At 39.2% G+C, this 18,568-nt stretch overlaps 1 protein-coding gene across 1 annotated transcript in view; it reads left to right on the top strand.

Moving 5' to 3' along the window:
* Window positions 1–7,398, top strand: part of c1qtnf1 (C1q and TNF related 1) — a 36,856-nt gene extending 29,458 nt beyond the window's left edge. Inside the window, exon 3 of the mRNA XM_048555129.2 lies at window positions 4,617–7,398. Within this exon, the coding sequence (XP_048411086.1) occupies window positions 4,617–5,167 (551 nt within the window). The 3' untranslated portion in view covers window positions 5,168–7,398. The remainder of the gene's footprint in view (window positions 1–4,616) is intronic.
* The last annotated feature ends 11,170 nt before the right edge of the window (window positions 7,399–18,568 follow it).

An 18,568-nucleotide genomic window follows, 5' to 3' on the forward strand; every position in this document is an offset into this window, starting at 1 on the left:
TTTTCAATGTGCAATGATTGCAGCATGATCGTTCTGAAACAATCTGAGCAGTTGAAGGAACATATGAAATAAAGAAATGGTCTGAAGTATGTGACAATATATGACAGTAAGTCAATACTTGGATATGATTTGAACATATAATCCAGTATGGCGGCTTCAGTGTAGTACTAAGGGGGACCTGCTTTGTTGTAAGTGCTACCTCTAAATTAGATATTTCACAAAGGTCACGTCCATGGCTCTGTAGTGGTCTCAGAAGAGCTTGGAATTTGTCTGATCTCCTTGCCAACATTTAAAAAATCCAGATTATCTAGCAACATACTTCATGCATTAGCTGTTGGACCATGCCAGGTGAACAATTGCTGCCAAAATTATCTGTGACAACTTCATGCTTTTTTCTCTTCCTTGAGGGTTTACTTCAAATAAATACTTAATTAACTGTGATATGCTTTTGGGAGATTCTGAGGACAGATAAGACACTATATATTCAAGATCTTTATTTCTTTCATTGGTACCATTTTTCCATTGAAATAGTACAAATGTTGAGGTTATTAGTAGCTTATTTTGAAGCAGTAAATGAATGGCACTGTGTGGTCAAGTTGTCCATTGGTCAGGTAATGTTATCCTAAGCATTGTTGGAGCTGCCCTATATCTATACATTCTGTATTACAATGATTATACACAGCGTGGTTACTGTGCCCTCCCCTTCACCCCTATGTGACAAATCATGTAAAACACCTGATCAAAGATGGGCATTCCTATGGACAACCCTCGGTTCCCTTAGGCTATTAACAATTATTGTAATCGCTAGGCCTTGGGATCTTTCTAAGTTGCATTCCAAAGTTACTAGCTGTTCTCTTTTGGTCATGTCCCTGGCTTGCTTATCTCTGAGGACTGTTTGAATTCTATTGTTCAGTGTACTTGCTATCCTTATCAAATTTCATTACTTCTTACGACATAAAAGATAATTGATTCAGTTATCAAATTCATAATATTAAAATTTTGTAATTGCTCCTACTGTAAACACTCTTTAGCTAATGAGCAAAGATATGACAGGCCTCTTTTAATTTTTTCCCTTATTACTTTCTTTATAAAGTTCTATAATTACAGTGAAATCTATCTCTGTGATTACTTAAAGAATCTTTAACGAGAATCTATTAATGTAAATAATTTCAAAGAAACATTAATTTCTGAGAGATAACTTTAGCTATTGATTTTATGGCTGGTGATCATCTTTTCCTTAATGAGACTGGAATTAATTACTAGTAGTTTAATGATCTTTCAAAGTATTTTTATGAGTTACAATTCCAATATTTCTTCCATGACTGTTACAAATCTTCAAATTGTTTATCCTTGAATATTTCTTGTAACTTGTTTTTAGACTATACTGCCTTTTGCCTCAGAATAACCCCCTTCTCAAAGGCATTATTGTTTTTCACTTAAATGCTGAAGTAGGCTTTTTAAATTTTGGCCATTTTGTATATCTTAAAAACAGACAGTTCAAGTAGATTTTCCATTAAATTATGGCCATTTTATATCTCTTAAAAATAACAGCAGCTCCAACAAGCTTTCTTGTAAATCTTGGTCACTTGTCAATTTTTTTCCGATATAACGTCTAGTAGACGTTGCCAGGGTAAACTTTTCACACTCAAATTATACTTGGCTGCATTTCTGCTGGGCACTAATCCCTCAACAGCGCCACTTGCTCAAGAATTGATTGTTATCTTGTTATCTGAGCTTCCTTGCCCAGCCTGTTGATTTATATTTTTATTCACACATATGTTCCAGCCAGAAAGAATGAAAACTGGATGAACTAAACCTAAAGAAACAGACATATGCAGGTGAGCATGGGAGACAAGAGTGAAGGAGGCACAGAGTGGTGATAAATCACTAAAGAAAAGCAGAGGAGAGGGAGAAGGGAAGCAGTAGGTAGATAAGGAGAGAGATAGAAATATGGAAGGCTACTAGATAGAGACACAGAGAGAGTGAAGGACATTGGCATACAACCTCAAAAGAAAGGCTTAATTGAAAGGGCTGTTGATAAGACAATGCAAACGTAGAGTAGCATATAGCAGACAGGTTGACTATATTGGAGGTGAACAATGTGTGGCACTAGGGTCTGGGATATGATAGCAATAGATCCAGGAAAGTCAACTCATTGCAGTTTAGAAGATTGAGAGGCAAAATTTTTGAAATATACAAGCTTCTTACGGGGCTTGATGGGGTAGATGTGGGGAGGTTGTTCCCCCTTGCAGGGGAATCTAAGACCAGAGGGAATAATCTTGGAGTAAGTGGTCACCTTTGTTGAAGAAATGAAGGCATTTTTTTTCTGAGAGGGTAGTGAATCTGTGGAATTCTTTACTGCAGGGAGTTGTCAAGGCTGGATCATTAAGTATATTCAAGGCTGAGATACACAAACATTTAATTGTTAAGGAAACTGAGAGTTTTGGGGCGAAAGCAGCAAAGTGAATGCTGGAGTAGACTTGAAGGGCCAAATGGTCTACTTCTGCTCTTACAGCTTATGGTCTTAAGATCTATTAAACCAATAAAGAAAACACAACAATACAATGAAAAATGAAAGTCAGTTCAAGTCATTACAGGTGGAATATATTTTGTACTTTATCCTTTAACTGGGAATGGAGAGATCAATGACTCAACTTAACATATGAACATGGGAAATAGGAGGAGGAGAAAATGCTATGACCTGTCAAGCTCGTTCTGTTTTTCGGTATGATCATAGTTGATCTTGAGTTTCAACTCTTCAAACCTTTGACTGAAGACACTTCTCGCTATCTCAGTCCTAACTGATTGGTTCCTCTTTTGGAAATGTTGCCCCCTTGTGCTTGTTTCTCCAGCCAGAAAACAACCTTCTGGTATCGAACCAGTGTAAAGTTCTTTCATATTCTTAAACGTTTCAATGAGATGATCTCTCATTCTGCTAACTTACAGAGAGTATAAACCCAGCCTCTAGGACAATTTTCTCATTCCAGGAACCAATCTAGTGAACTTTTGCTATGGTGCCACCAATGCAATTATATCCTTACTTAGATATTCATGTCAAAGCTACACACAGTATTCTAAGTGTGGTTTCATGAAATCCCCATGTAATTATAGCAAGACTATTATGGTATTGTAATTCCCTTATAATAAAGGTTAACATGCTATTTGCTGCTAACATTTTGCATTCCTTGTACAACTGTACTCAGGTCTCTCAATAACATGCACATGAACAGGTTTCGTGTTTTTTAAAAATAACTATCTGCTTTTCTGCTCTTAGTGCCAATGTGAATAACCTCATATTTCCTCTCATGGTACTCCATCCATCATATTATTGTCTAATCACTTAACCTAGCTACGTCTATTGTAGTCTCTTCGTGTTCACATGGCTTACATTCCACTTAACTTTGGATTGTCAGCAGACCTAGGTTCTTGGTCTCTTCATTTGAGTAATGAATATACTGAAGTTTGTAAGTACCTGAAGCTGCAGCTCTGATCCTTGTTATGTTCCACTAGTCACGCCTTAATTGGCAAAGTCCAACTTACCCATATGCTTTGTTTTCTACCTACCAACATCTTCTCCATCGATGCTAAAAGATCACTTCCAACACCATTATCCCTTATCTATGTATTAACATTTTGTGTGATACCTTACAAAATGTCTTTTGGAAATTCAAATATATTTCATCTACTAGTTCCCATTTATCTACCCCTCTACTTATATGCTGAAAAAAGCTCTAATAAATTTGTCAAACAGGATTTCCATTTCATTAGATATATTCAATTGTTCTAATCATACTTTTCTTTGTTTTTCATCGATTAAAAACCAGATCAATCATTGAGAATACAGATCTTACCTGGTTAACTGGTAAATATCACCAATGAAGTTAGGTAAGCTGGTGTAGTGTATAGAGTCAACACCCAAAACAAACAAATGAGAGAAAAGGAGGAGGAGAGGGGACCTAATTGAGGTATACAAGATAATGAGAGGCATAGATAGAGTTGATAGCCAGAGACTATTTCCCAGGGCAGAAATGGCTAGCACGAGGGGTCATAGTTTTAAGCTGGTTGGTGGAAAGTATAGAGGGGATGTCAGAGGCAGGTTCTTTACGCAGAGAGTTGTGAGAGCATGGAATGCATTGCCAGCAACAGTTGTGGAAGCAAGGTCATTGGGGTCATTTAAGAGACTGTTGGACATGTAAATGGTCACAGAAATTTGAGGGTGCATACATGAGGATCAATGGTCGGCACAACATTGTGGGCTGAAGGGCCTGTTCTGTGCTGTACTGTTCTATGTTCTATGTTCTATGTTCTAAAACAAAATTATTGGCTCCTATGATGTTTTACACTTGTCACATGAATGGAAATGAAGATGTGTCATGCTCTGTGAGTTGGGGTGTGTGATGTTTCTACTATTTTTATTATTGACAACCATTGTTCATTGTATTACAGAAGGAAATTTGTCTTAAACCTCATTCCTGTAGCATTTAATCTTGAATTTTTGGTTCCATTGCTCGTTGTACTGACCCCATTCATCTTAAACTTGTGGAAAACTATACAGTTAGGTAGACACTGACAGGCTGTGACAATTAACATTTTTTTAAACATCTTGTTTTTTTTAGGTGAGAAGGGTGACAAAGGGCCACGTGGAAATTATGGCAAAGATGGAAAAATGGGACACCCTGGACTCCGTGGTCCGGCAGGTTCCAAAGGTGCAAAGGGGAATACAGGACGGTTTGGAGAGCCATGTAAAATGTATTACGCAGCTTTCTCTGTTGGCCGAAAGAAAGAACTACACAGTAACAATTACTACCAGACATTGGTGTTTGATACTGTATATGTCAATCTATATGATCAATTTAATATGTTCACAAGCAGATTTTACTGCTCCATCCCAGGTATTTATCACTTTAGCTTAAATGTACACACCTGGAATCAGAAGGAAACCTATATGCACATCATGAAGAATGAGCAGGAAGTTGTCATTCTCTATGCTCAGCCCAGCGATCGCAGCATCATGCAAAGTCAGAGTATTATGATGGATCTGAAGCAGAATGATGAAGTCTGGATTCGCTTGTTTAAGGGAGAACGGGAGAATGCCATCTTCAGTGATGGCTTTGATACGTATATCACCTTTAATGGCTACCTGATTAAACCAAACAGTGAGAAATGAATAAATAATTAAACCAGTAGCACTTCAATGAATAGAGAGGTCTGTCATTCGAAAGCAATAAGGAAGCTTACAAAAGGGAAACTCCAGCCTTCTGTTATAAAAGTTGTTTTATATCTCTTATCTTGATTTTTATAGTAGCTAAAATCATTTTTGTTACTTGTTATATTCTTTTTACTCAGCCTTTCCAAAACACAGAAATCGATACCTGTTTTTGTGGCTTGCTTTCATTCCATGGTGCTATAATAGGCACTGTCAGTCTTATCACTTTGTGCAGTTTTGTTCATTCAGAGAAAGCAGTGAAGATCCCGATCTCCCCTGTAATGTAGAAAACAAGAATGCTGCTCTCTGTGGCTGTCATTAAAGTTTCCAAGTATGGGGAATGTCACAATTAAACAGGCTGGTTTTATAACCTGTATATGTGCATCCAATTTATATTCTGTTATCAAACTATCACGTAAATAGCTGGAAGTGAGTTATCGTTCATCATTGTCTGAGTTCATGTAAATAAGATTGTTATGATTTTATTTTATGGGATGAAATCACCACAACAAAATCAAAACCTCCACTTTGTTCTTACTTTGAGGGGCAATTTTAGTATAACCTGTGGGTCCAGATTTAACCATCATTTTTCAATCATCAAAATCAATATGGAGTGATATTTAAAAAGGATTTAAAACTAGTAATCTACTTGTGCAGCAAGTTATTTTAAAATTAACCACAATAATAAAGTTTAAGATCTCTTGAGTAAGTTAACAATGATCTTATCAATCAGGGAAGGTAATAGCCTAGTAGTCCAGAGACCCAGGTAATGTTCTGGGGGCCTGGGTTCAAATTCTGCCTTGGCAGTTGGTGGAATTAAGAGTCTAATGATGACCATTAATCCCTGGCTGATTACTGGGGGTGGGGGGATATACCATCTGGTTCACTAATGTCCTTTAGGGAAGGAAACTGCCATCCTTACCTAGTCTGGCCTAGATATAACTCCAGACCCACGGCAATGTGGTTGACTTGTAACTGCCCTCTGGTCAATTAGGGATAGGCAATAAATGCTGGCCTAGTCAGTGATACCCTTATCCTGGGAATGAATAAAGGGGGGAAAAAATCCTTTTTATTTGTCAGTCTTTCTCTTAATTCCAGTTTTGTTCCGGGGTCAGTTAGCACAGTTGGCTGAATGGTAGGTCTGCGGTGCAAAGCAATACCAATAGCATCAGTTCAATGCCTTCACTGGGTGAGGTTACCATGAAGGACTCTCTTTCTCAACCTCTCCCCTCGCCTGAGGCACAGTGACCTTCGGGTTAAACTGGTTCAACGGTCATCTATCTCTCGTGACAGAGTAGCCCTATGGTCCAGGAGGACTGTAGGGACCATTACGTTTGGTTTTAATTTTTCTTATATATTAATTTTTTTATTTGTAAAAATTGTTCCCCATGAAATGTAGCAAATTACATTACATTCTGCCACTGCAAAACCCTTAGGCACTTAATCTTTGATTTTCCATTTGGTTTTCGATGAAAAACAAACCTAAGTTGGTCAAAGCTGGCTAGCAATCAGCATGAGAAAGCATGCCAGAACTTCTCCTATTTATTCTTCATGGGAGTAAGGAAATTTTAACTTCTGGGACCCACCTGTATGCTTGGAGTCAGCTACCCACGTCATCTTGGCAGGAAGTGGTGTGAACCCTGCTATGTTATGGACACCCTACTTTGCAGCAATCAAGCTAGTATAGCCATGTTTGTTCACAATGAGCTCCTGTGGAACTTCAATCCAAACAGAACTGTTGTCAGCCATCCTTACATGTCTCATTTCCTTTGGCATAATTTCTATGGCTACGTCTGAACTGCAGAGATAGCTATTGAACTCCTTCCAGACATTGGGAGGGACCAAATAAGCCCTCTGCCTTGAAAAATCACAAATCATTTGAACTGTTCATTTAAATTCCGCAGAAGCACTTAATTTCCGGCTTCAAAACAGGCAATGTTTTAATCCCAGGTATTTACATAGTTGGGAATTCACCTTTTTGATGTAAGTGAGACTGATTACAGAATTAAAAGAGTAGGTTCTATGCAGTGTAGGCTGGGCAGAGGCTTTTCCTGAAATTTCTGATTCTGGTCGAGCTTGTTCCTGAGTGGAAATTTACAACAACTGTGTTCCCGCTGTAACAAAATAAACATGCAATATTTGTGTGAGCAAACTAAACAGCCTGTAACATTTGATAAATGCTTATTTTCCCATCCCTTTGGGGTTTGTTCCTACTTATATTATCAAATGGTCACACTGCTGTTTTCTCTTAATGCAGCAGAACGAGAATGAATTAGCATTATGGATAAATCCATACAACATTGCTTTATCATTGCACATTGTTCATTCTACTTGTATTATGCAGCACCTTTAATAAGACCATTAGACCATAAGACATAGGTGTGGAAGTAAGGCCATTCGGCCCATCAAGTCACCTCTGCCATTTAAATCATTAATATAACCAAACATTCAAAGATGCTGTTCAAGAACATTATAAGACAAAATTTGCAATGTGGCACACAAAGGTAGAGTAGGCAGGTGACCAAAAGCTTGGTTGAAAAGGTAGGTTTTAAGGAGAGTTTTGATGAGTTAAGTATCATTGAGGGATAAAGAGTATTAGGGAGGGATTCCAGAGCAAGGGGGCCACACAAATGAAGGCATAGTCATCAGTGATGCATTGGTTAAAATCTAAATACCTAAAAGGACAGAATTTGAAGACTCTAGAAATGTCAGCAAACAGCAGGGTAGTGGGAGTAGGAGAGATTACAGAAATTGAGAAGGGGCAAGGCTATGGAGGGATCTGGAAATAATGGTGAGAATTTTAAAATTGAGCCATTGACTTTTGGTTAAGCGATGTAGATCAGTGGGTACAGGAGTGATGGATGACCAGTACTTGGTGCAAGTAACGTTGCAGGCAGCAGTGTCTTGGATACCATCAGGTATCCGGATGATGGAACATGTTAGACTAGCCAGCAGGAAGTAGGAATAATCATGTTGTATTCCCTTGCCCTTTTTTTGTGTTACCTTAGGTTCTGAAGACCTAATTTTTGTGATTATTTACGATTACAGGAGTATTACAACCAGTTTCCTAGAAATTATTTGTGTAGTTTGTCTAAAATGATTCGTTTAGAATGCAGAGCTGGCAGAATGAGTTGATTGTGTAGGGCAATAATCACTCATAAGGAAACAAAGTTTGTAGTATTTTGAAAATGTAAAATTAAAACAGAAAATTCTGGCAATAGTCATGTTTGACAAGCAGGGATGGTTACAGGGATGTTAGGAACAGGTAGTTATTGTGGACCTAACAATGATGTGTTTTTGCAATCACTTATATTGAATGTTTTAGTTAGCGCACAATGTCGTCCTTGCTACTGTATGATACATGGCTGAACTTGGAGGATCAGCTGACTCCCCCTTCATACATAGTAAGGAAAATTGTCTGAGAGCACTCTTAGCAGAGATAATTGGAATGTTGTAGGTGAACTCAGAATTCAACATGCAGAACTGCTGATTTCAGATGCAAATACACAAAGTTGACTAGAGTATGGCGCCTTTAAGCAAGGGTGCAATGATATTCTATGTGTTACTGATTTGATCTTAAAGGTAGTGCTTTATTAAAACAAAATGTTTTTGTTCACTTGTGGGATGTGGGACATGGGCATCACTGACAGGGCCAGCATTTGTTGCACGTCCAAGCCTCCCTTGAGCAGATGGTGGTGAACTGCCTTTTTGAAGTGTTATGGTCCACCTGCTGTTTTATTCTGCCTTGTGAGTTGCTAGGCTTTGTAAACTCATTAAGGAAAATGTGATATTTAAACAGTAGCTTTCTGCAATACAACATGGAATTTTGAGTGCTATTTTATACTGGTAAGTGTTCACATCTTGCAAATACAAACCCATCATAGCCTGATGTGAGGTCTGACATGTAGCAAACACACTGTTGATTTTATCTCTCGCTCTCAACACTGTCAGGAAATAAAAAAAATTGCACCCTGCCTCATTAACTCACTGCACAAGTGTCCCATTCTCCATTAAATCCACCCATTTCTTTATCTCTCCACGGATGCTGCCTGGCCTGCTGAGAATTACAACATTTTCTATTTATTTAACATTATATTGTAAGGATTTATTTCTATGAAATGCAAACCTAGATGAGTAATTTTGGCTTATTGCCCATTCATCTGCAGCAAATCTATTCCTGAAAGCAATGAGAAAGGTTTCTCTTCCTGATGGCAATCAAAGTGAATCCATTTCCATTTCCAGTAGGTTTGAGATTTTACCAGGATATGGCCTCAAGTCAGCATCCCCCTTAAAAATCTTTGTGAAAGGCTCAGAGGTCTGGTTGTGCCACACATGTTGGCATTTAATGTGCTTTGTCAGACTAGATGCTGCTTGGATTTTCCATTGAGGTTTTACATTAGACGTTATAACAGGGCCAACAGCTTCACTAAAGCGCGGTTTGGAATGTTCTTTCATGTTTTCAGTGACTAGAAGCTATTTTTTGGGATTATATTGCAGCACAGCTCTGCAGGGGGAGTGATGGTTTGTGATGATTGTAGCATGCACTTGGCTTCCAACATGTGTCATTGGTTATGATTTTGCAGGATCAATATCAACCTTGTCACTTTACTGCCTTGTTAGTTATAATCAGGTCTGTAATCTCATAAAAGAAAATGTGATATTTAAACTGTAACATTCTGCAGTGTGGCTTGGATTTTTGAGCCAGTGCTGGAATCTCAGTTGACCAACTTGTAGGTTGAACAAAGTCAGAATGTTATTAGTGCGTGCAAGCAATTTGCTTCATGATGTGCTCCAAGGCACACAGCAGTAAGATTCTTCATTTTAGTATATTAGTCAAAAACCATTCCAGTTTATTGAAATCTTGTGTAAAAGTGGATAAAGTAATTTTGAAAATTTTGTATGACGTTATCATATACTTTCCAGACTGTCTAATATTTATATTTTTGCATGTAGGTTTGAAATGTAAATAAATTTTATTGCTTGCTCTGGTCACAATGATAATATATTCACATTTGAATCTATTGGTGATGTAATGGGAACCTTTCTTAAATTTCACTCTTCACTGCCATTACAAAGAAGTAATTGTGATCCATTAGCTACACAATGCATGTTAGCGTCAGTTAGGTGGATAACTACTAGCTGATGCAGTGTGACACTAACAGCATAGGTTCGATTTCTGCACTGGCTGAGGATACAATGAAAGACTCTCCTCTTTAACCTCTCCCCTTGCCTGAGGTGTGGTGACTGTCAAGTTAAATCACCACCAGCTGTTTCTTTCTTATGAAAGAACAGTCTTTTGGACTACTAGGATGATAGTACCTTTACTTACTTCAGCTGCAGGATTCTAAACAATAACTGGTAGAGGCCATTCACAGTCCTTCAGGTCCAACTTTTTAAGGAGAATTGTGTTTTTAAAAAGGCCCAGCTGTAAGTTAGCATTTCAAATGATCTCAGATGAGCAAGGAAAAGCATGACGATACAGCAAAAGGGATAGAATACTTCTCTTTTTTTGGGCAGAGTTCTGCTGTAAATAATCTGTACAGGGAGCCTCAGAGTGCTGAGTGGATGATAAATCTCTGACTTGTTCTGACATCCTCAGCATCACAGATGTTAGTCTTCAGCCAGTTTGATTTAATATGCAGGAGGTCACAGAAAGCTTGAATGTACTGAAAGCTAAAATGTCTCTGGGCGCTGACATCAGTGATGAAGTCAAGTGTTCCAGCACCTCCCACCCAAGACAAGCTGTCCTAGTTCAGTTAGAACTTTGACATCTATATAGCAAGATGTAAAATTGCCCAGGTATGTATGTGTGTCCTGTCCCCAAAAGTAGGATAAATCTAATCCAATCAATTACTATACTAGCAGTCAATTCTCAATCATCAATAAAAGTAAGAGAAGGTGTTGTTGGGCTTTCATCTAGCACACTACCTACATCCCTGACCCTGGGCCAGAAGACCCAAGTTCAAGCCCCACCTATTTCAGAGGTGCGTATTAATTTCTCTGAACAGGTTGATTAGAAAAATAGCTCAAAAAAATTTTGAAGGGGTTGTTGTGTGTGGTATCAGTCAGTATTTGCTCAACAATACCCTGCTCACTGAGTCTGGGTTCTGCCAGGCCCACTAAGCCCCCAGACTTATTGTTTAAACATGGACAAAAAAAGAGTTGAACTTAAGATGGAAGTAAGACTGACTACCCTTAATATTAAGGCATTTGACTGAATGTACCATCAAGGGACACAAGCAAAACTCGACTCAATGCCAATTAGGGGGAAAGCTCTCTGCTGCTTACAGTCATCCCTAACACAAAGGAACGTGCTTGTGTTTGTTAGCAGTCAATCATCTCAACTCGATGACATTATCTCAGGAGTTTGTCAGGGTAGTGTCCTAAGCCTTTCAGCTGCTTCATCAATGGATTTTCTAGCACCATAAAGTTAGAAGTGGGGATATTTGTTGTTGATTGGGCAAAGTTGAGCACCATTTATGACACCTTGGCCGACTAAAGCAGTCTATGTTCATATATTTTAAGAGCTGAACAACATTCATAGTTGGACTGATAAGTGGCAACATGTAAGTGGCAAGTGATGACCTTCTCCAACAAAAGAGAATCCAACCATCATCCCTTGGCATTAATGATGAGATTATAATCACTAAATTCCCCATTATCAAAATTCTGGGAGGTACCATTGACCAGAAACAGAATGAAACCAGCCATACAAATATTGTAGCTACAAGAATAGTCCAGAAGCTAGAAGTTGTATGGTGAGAAACTCACATCCTGCCTCACCATCATATCAGCCATTTAAAGGTACAAGCCAGGACTGCGATGGAATACTTTGCATTTACTTGGGCGAAAGCAGCTCCAACAACAGTCTTGGAGCTCAATAACAATCAGGACAAAGCAATCTGCTTGATTAGCACTCTATTTAACACTCAACATTCACTTCCTCCACTACTGATGAACAGTGACACCTGTGTGTACCATCTACAAGATGCATCACAACAATTCACCAAAGCGCCAACCGCTACCACCTAGACATGGAAGGACAGGTAAAACATGGGAACGCTACCAGCTGTAAGTTTCCCTGAAGTCACAAACCATCCAGACTTGGAAATATACTGCATTCCATCACTTTCACAAGGTCAAAATCCTGGAAGGTCCTTGCTGACAGCTTACACCAGCTGAACTACAATAGTTCAAGAAGGCACTTTACCATCACCATCTTTAGGGTATTTAGGGATGAGAAATAAATACTGTCCTAGCCGGTGATGCCCATATCCCATAAATGAATTTTAAAAAAGTCAAGGGAAAATAGGCTTAAAAAAGAAATTTTTTACACCATTTCTTTGCAATTTCTATATCCTGTGTTGCATGCAGAATGATTTGACTCAGTATGATTCAATATTTGAAAATCCATCTCTATATATCAGAATACCTATTAAATTATGATGGAAATTCTAAAATGCATCAAGCAGTCTATCATTAAAATATATTCAATTTAACTTCATTGCATCTCTAATCAGAACATATGGCTCATGCATAAAAGTGGAAACATGGGAACTCAAAAAGTTTTTGAATAATGGCAATTATTAAATGCTGCAGAAACAGAATTAATTAGCTGAGGGCTTCCGTAATGTTCACTTTATTTCAATTCAATTGACTGGTGAATTGTGGAAACTGACTGTGTATTTTTGAAAACCCATCAGGTTTATTTCTGTAACTTTTAAATTCAGCTATGAGACAAGAGACTCTCAGAATATCTGGTTCACATACATGGCCCTGACTTTCAATCATTTCAAAATAGATATATTGATCAGATTCTGAACTTGTACATGGAATAAATAACTAACAGGAGCAGAGCGTTACAATTATTTCAGTATAAGAGGTTGTATGCTTTTTAGTTTTTTTCTGATCATATGAATCTATTTAATTTTATCTGATTCCTGTGGTCTTTGTCATTTTTTATTCATGATGCCACTAAAATATTGTGAATTAATATTTGAGTTATTTTGGATTGTAGCCAAATAGGGGCCACACTATTCAAGACTTGACCAGAGCTTTTAAAGGGTGGAAGCAGAATTTCAGTGATAGGTTCACATTTAGCAAAGACATTCACAGAAACTTTCAGGTGGGTCAATTCTCTTTTGACCTTTATTGTCAGGAAACTGCTTTGCATTCATTAGAAATCATGAATACACATTAACACCCTTGCCCACTGGGATTACATTCATGCATGGTATCTTGTGAGACAAAAATAGGAAATATATGCAATCACATACGTGACTATGTATATATATTGAGGTGTGTACCTTCAAGGGTAGAGTTCTTTCTCTGAGAACCAATGAGGACAAACTTCTTCAGTAACTTGGCTCCTCCCTGGAGCTTAGAAGGCTGAGGGGTGACTTTACAGGGGTTAATAAAGTCATGAGGGGCATAGTTAAGGTGAATAGCCAAGGTCTTCTCCCAGGCCAGGGGAGTACAAGTCTAAAGGGCATAAGTTTAAGGTGAGAGGGGAAAGATTTAAAAGGGACTTGAGGGGCAACTTTTTCACACAAAGAATTATGCCTAAAAGGAAAGAGCTGCCAGAGGAAGTGGTAGAAACAAGTAAAATTACAACAAATAAAAGACAAGTACATGGATAGGAAAGAGTAATGATTATAACGAGGTCAGCCAGGTGGAGCTCAGAGAATATGGGCTCCTGATTGGGGCTTTTAATCTGGTCCAATCAGGGATCCCTGGCTGACAGATATAAACAGGAATGTTACGGGTTTTGGTCTCACAGAGCTGGCTTTGAGGGAACTAGATCAGTATCAAGGACTTGCCACATGTAGATAAAGGGTGACTTGGTGACAGAATACTAGCCCCCCTGAGAGGATCAGAAGGATATAGGCCAAGCACTGACAAATGGGATTGTTTAGTTGAGGAAACCTGGCTGGCGTGGACGAGTTGGGTTGAAGAACCTGTTTCTGTGTGCTATGACTCCATGATCTCTTCTGGTGTAAACACTGCCAGGATAATGAGTAGAATGTGGCCAGATCAACCAGCTCATGAAAAACTTGACTCATGTCTTGCCTGCCTTCTTGTATAAGAATGTCTACATTGGGGAGAAGGCTGTCCAAATGAGGACAGGCAAGTGGGGCTCAGTTTCAAGGGAGGTTTGTCTTGAATAGGGAATTAACCAGAAGACTTGAAAGGAAGATTAATATAAATAGGAGAATGGGTTAAGTGGAAAGGCAAGTTAGGGAATGAAGCTTAAACGGTGTGGTTGCCTTGGCACACTGGGGATGGAGAGAAGAAGCTAGGATACAGAGAGGAGAACAACTTTGTCAAGGGCAAAGGGGCCAAAGAAGAATAAGAGTTGCATATTAAGGATGGGGAACACATTGAGATAATCAGGTGCACTGGGGATAGGGAAGAAGCTGTGGAACTGAACAAAGGAGAGTGTGAGGGGGAAGCTGGGCATGGGGATCTGAATGGGAAAGGAATAGAGGGAAAGACCAGGCATTACAAGAGAGATCATGAAAGGACCAATAGACACTGGGGAGATGGATGAAGGATATGGTGGTGACCAGAGGAAAGGTGAAGGTAATGTACAGTTGTGGACAAGGTAATTGGGATAAAGTATTTTTTGAGGGTGAGGGTAGAGGATGAATGGCAAAAAGTTTGTTACCACCATCTTCCTCTAACTCACTCTTCAAAATAAGGCGTCATGGAAAAAGCATTGTACATGTGGGAGAGGTTGCGGATTTGTTTGTGCATGTTCCTGCACAGCACAAGCATGCGCAACTGTGGGAGTTGAAACTGATCCTAATAATACTATTGTACGAGCATTTGGTTAAGGCCTTTGCTCAAAACAGGAGTACTCATTGCAAAATAAAAAGGGTTAAGATCTTGAGGATGCATTCAGCAACCTTGCAACTGTGTTCTATTATTCATTAACCTCCAACAAGAAGGGCATCTAACTATTACAAATTGATGGCACTAGGGACAGGTTATGGCACTTTCAAATGTTCATGACCTCTCAGGCTTGTGCATATGAAAGTTGCAAACATTAACGTGAGACCATTTTGCAGGCTCTATATTCTAAGGTCACAGGGCTGCATCGCAGAGGATAATTGAATAAGAATCACATTGTGCTATCCCATGTGCAAATAGCATGTTAACAATAGAGGACACAAATGTCTTGCACATGTCAGCTTTGGGAAAGGAAACATCACACAGGATACACGGGTGAGAAATTAGAAGAGGTGAAGGTCGATAAGATACTGCCTCCTCAGATGAGAAAGAAGGAGAATTTAATGGAGGTGCTGAAGAAGTCAATGTTGACAATAAGGATGCTGAGGAAGCCAGACCAGCAGTGAGACAAGGCAGACAGGCCTGCAAAAAGCATAATAGTGCTTTGATTTGAGGCTGAAGGAATTTGGACAAACTTTTGAGGACATCTTGGATGTATTGATTAATTGCAGTTTGAAGTGTTCCTGCCCTCCAGGGAATTCTTGATTCTTAGATATTAAAACATTAAGATACTTTGGTTTCCATTGATTGTAAGTTAATATGTACCCCTGGTGTCAATACCTTCCTGTACAGTTTTCTGGCTGGAGTATCAATATGGAATTCTGCAGGCATACATGAGGCCTGCACTTGTATGACTCAAATCTTCATTTGCAAAGGGCATTATTCATCACTAAGAAGTAGAAGGCTTGAACTATGCAGATCTACTGCCAAAACCCAACCATTTGGCTTAGTGTATCACTTTACAGAGATTATGTTTCTCCCAGAGGTTAAAAGCAAATAAGAGATTTGGTAGCCTTTGTACTATTTCACATAGTATGCATGAGAGAGTTTAGGGTAATTAATACCCCTCAAGGTAATCTACAAGGAAAACAGGAACAGTCCGAAGACCACAGGAATTTAGCACAAAGTACTCTAGTGCTGACAGAATGTTAACCCCCATGCAGCCAAAGTGATTTCAATGTTGCATCCCCCACTCCTTTTCTTACTGCCACATCTTGGTGCCATGGCTATGTTTATGGAATCTTGCTGACTGTTTTGATGCCTTGCTGCACATGACTGGCAGCTATAATTTGTTGAGCCTGAACTCAACCTGCTGTGGGGTTGGGGGAGTTGGTCCAAGTGTATATCCAGCAGATATTGACTGATATGGCCCTTCCGTCTAGTCTAACCAGAATCATTGGTACTTGTAGCAGCCATGTCCTTGCTTGCCGCAAGCCGACTCAAGATGGATTAGCCACCAAGGTGAATATTTCTGCACTGGTGGAGGTTGGGGAGGAAGGCCTTGATGGTGTTGACTGTACCTCTTTTGAGGTATGCTGTGCAGGGCTGTTAGAGTTGGCCCTGCCAGCTGATTCTCTTTGAGCTGGCTTGAGGCTGGGATACGGAGACTGCAGAGAGAAACATAAAGATTTGTTGGTGCTTCGAGCCACCACACTTACCCAAGGCTTTATTGAAATGTGATGGCTTGATGTCAGTTGGGAGTAGCTATTTTGAAGTGTTCCCTCTGGATGGCTGTGGATTCCAATCTCCCCTTCAATGCAGGCATATTCCCCTTTGCTCAGCTGCCTGCTCTCCAGCCTGTTCCTGAAAGGAGGTAAGGAGTTTATCTCGAGTATAAGGACAGAAACATTTGGAGTCATTGCCATGAGTAACCACTCATGCATTTTGAGTACTTTCCCTGCATTATGAGGTAGAGATTGAGGTGTGAATCTCCAGAACTATAATTGTCTATGCATTACTTTAATGTGATATAGGCAAGTAGGAGCTAAAGGGATCTGAATGAAAGCTAGTTCAGTGTTGTGAAAGAGTGTTCCTAAGGTATTTGTTCCAAAGAGATCTTTTCTGGCTGTACCTTGTCCTTTCAAAGCCTTTGGTGAAAAGGTAATAGAGGTCAGGGTTCCCTAGTTGTGATGAATGGTCAGTGAACTGATGGCTTGTGAGCTACTGAGTATTATAGCTCTTTTACGAACAGGGGCATGAAGCATAGAGTAGACAACAATACATGATCCAGCCTGCACTCAGTACATCATTAATCCTCTCGTGGCACATGATCCAGTTTCTGTTGACTGCTCCCTTGGGGACTGCAGCCATCTTGGTCTAGCATGCCTCAGTCAGTCAAGATAGTCTCTTCTTGTCATAACTTGGAAACAACGTAGAATTTCTATCCTGCACAGCCTGTAGGGGAATCTTTAGGGAGGTGTTGCTAAAGCATAGGGTTGTCAATTGGCAGTTGCCCAACGTCCTAGTGGGTGGGAGCACAGAGATTGAGTGATGCCTCTGGGCTGCAGAGTGTTCTGTCCCAGTGTCCTTTAAATATGACACCTGGAAATTGAAACCTGATAGGTCCTGCTAGAAGTCAGAGCTTCCCAGCTACCTGCCCATAAAACCCGGTAGTTCACCTTGTGCATGAACATGTGATGAGCTGAGAAGAGCATTTATTGAATTGGAAAACCTGACCTGGCTCCTGAAAAGGAAATCCCTTTTGCTTTTATACCTGCGTTTATACTTAGTCTCCAAAAATAGGATTCCACTCACTGTGTACTTGGTTCTGCTACTGTTCATCTTCCTTCTTACTGAGCCAAAGTTGTTTAAATTATTTTTAGTTAGTTTGCAAATTGCAGATTAGTTTGTGGCAGTAACCTAGAGATATTATTCATTAGTTTTTTGTACTTGCAAGAATGATTGGGCCTAGTCAAGAATAGGAAGCTGCGTCTGTTCAACAAAGTGACAATGGATACCTTGATGTCAATAGTTTACAAAAGAGAAAATGTCAAATGTTGAAGGTCATGATTAGATTAAAGCAACTCAACTCCATTTTTCATGCCGTCAGAATTCTGTTGGAGACCATGTGGACTTAGGAGGAAGTTGGTAGGTATATAATCACAAACTGAAGGCCAAGAATACAATGTTCCTTTCGTTGATAAATGTTCTAAATTAAATATTTTTGGTGAGTGATTTTTTTGCCAAGCTGTTTGGTACAAATATGAACGGAGGATTTTAGTAGAATTGGAAGTTTTTGAAAAGTACACAGCAATTTTTTTTCTGTTAAAATATGTCTAGACACATTATTGTATCCTTTTTGTGGTTTTAGTGAGATGCTCATTCTCCTGTGAAGCAAGAACAAGTGCACCTGTCTTTTAAGCTGAAATGAGACAATAGACTTAAAAATCCATTGTTAGTGAGGGCTAGAAAGATTTACTGCCTGAATATTCCTTACTGTTTATGCAAAGCATGCGGATGCAACTGCCAAAGACAATAACTATGCACACTAGACATTTTTTTTTAAAAGCAGCCATTTAGAGCTAACACAACCTAAGATGGCTGGCCCAGGTTGGATATAAATTTTACATT

This window comes from Stegostoma tigrinum, chromosome 22 (assembly GCF_030684315.1).
Source record: "Stegostoma tigrinum isolate sSteTig4 chromosome 22, sSteTig4.hap1, whole genome shotgun sequence".
Lineage (NCBI taxonomy): Eukaryota > Metazoa > Chordata > Chondrichthyes > Orectolobiformes > Stegostomatidae > Stegostoma > Stegostoma tigrinum.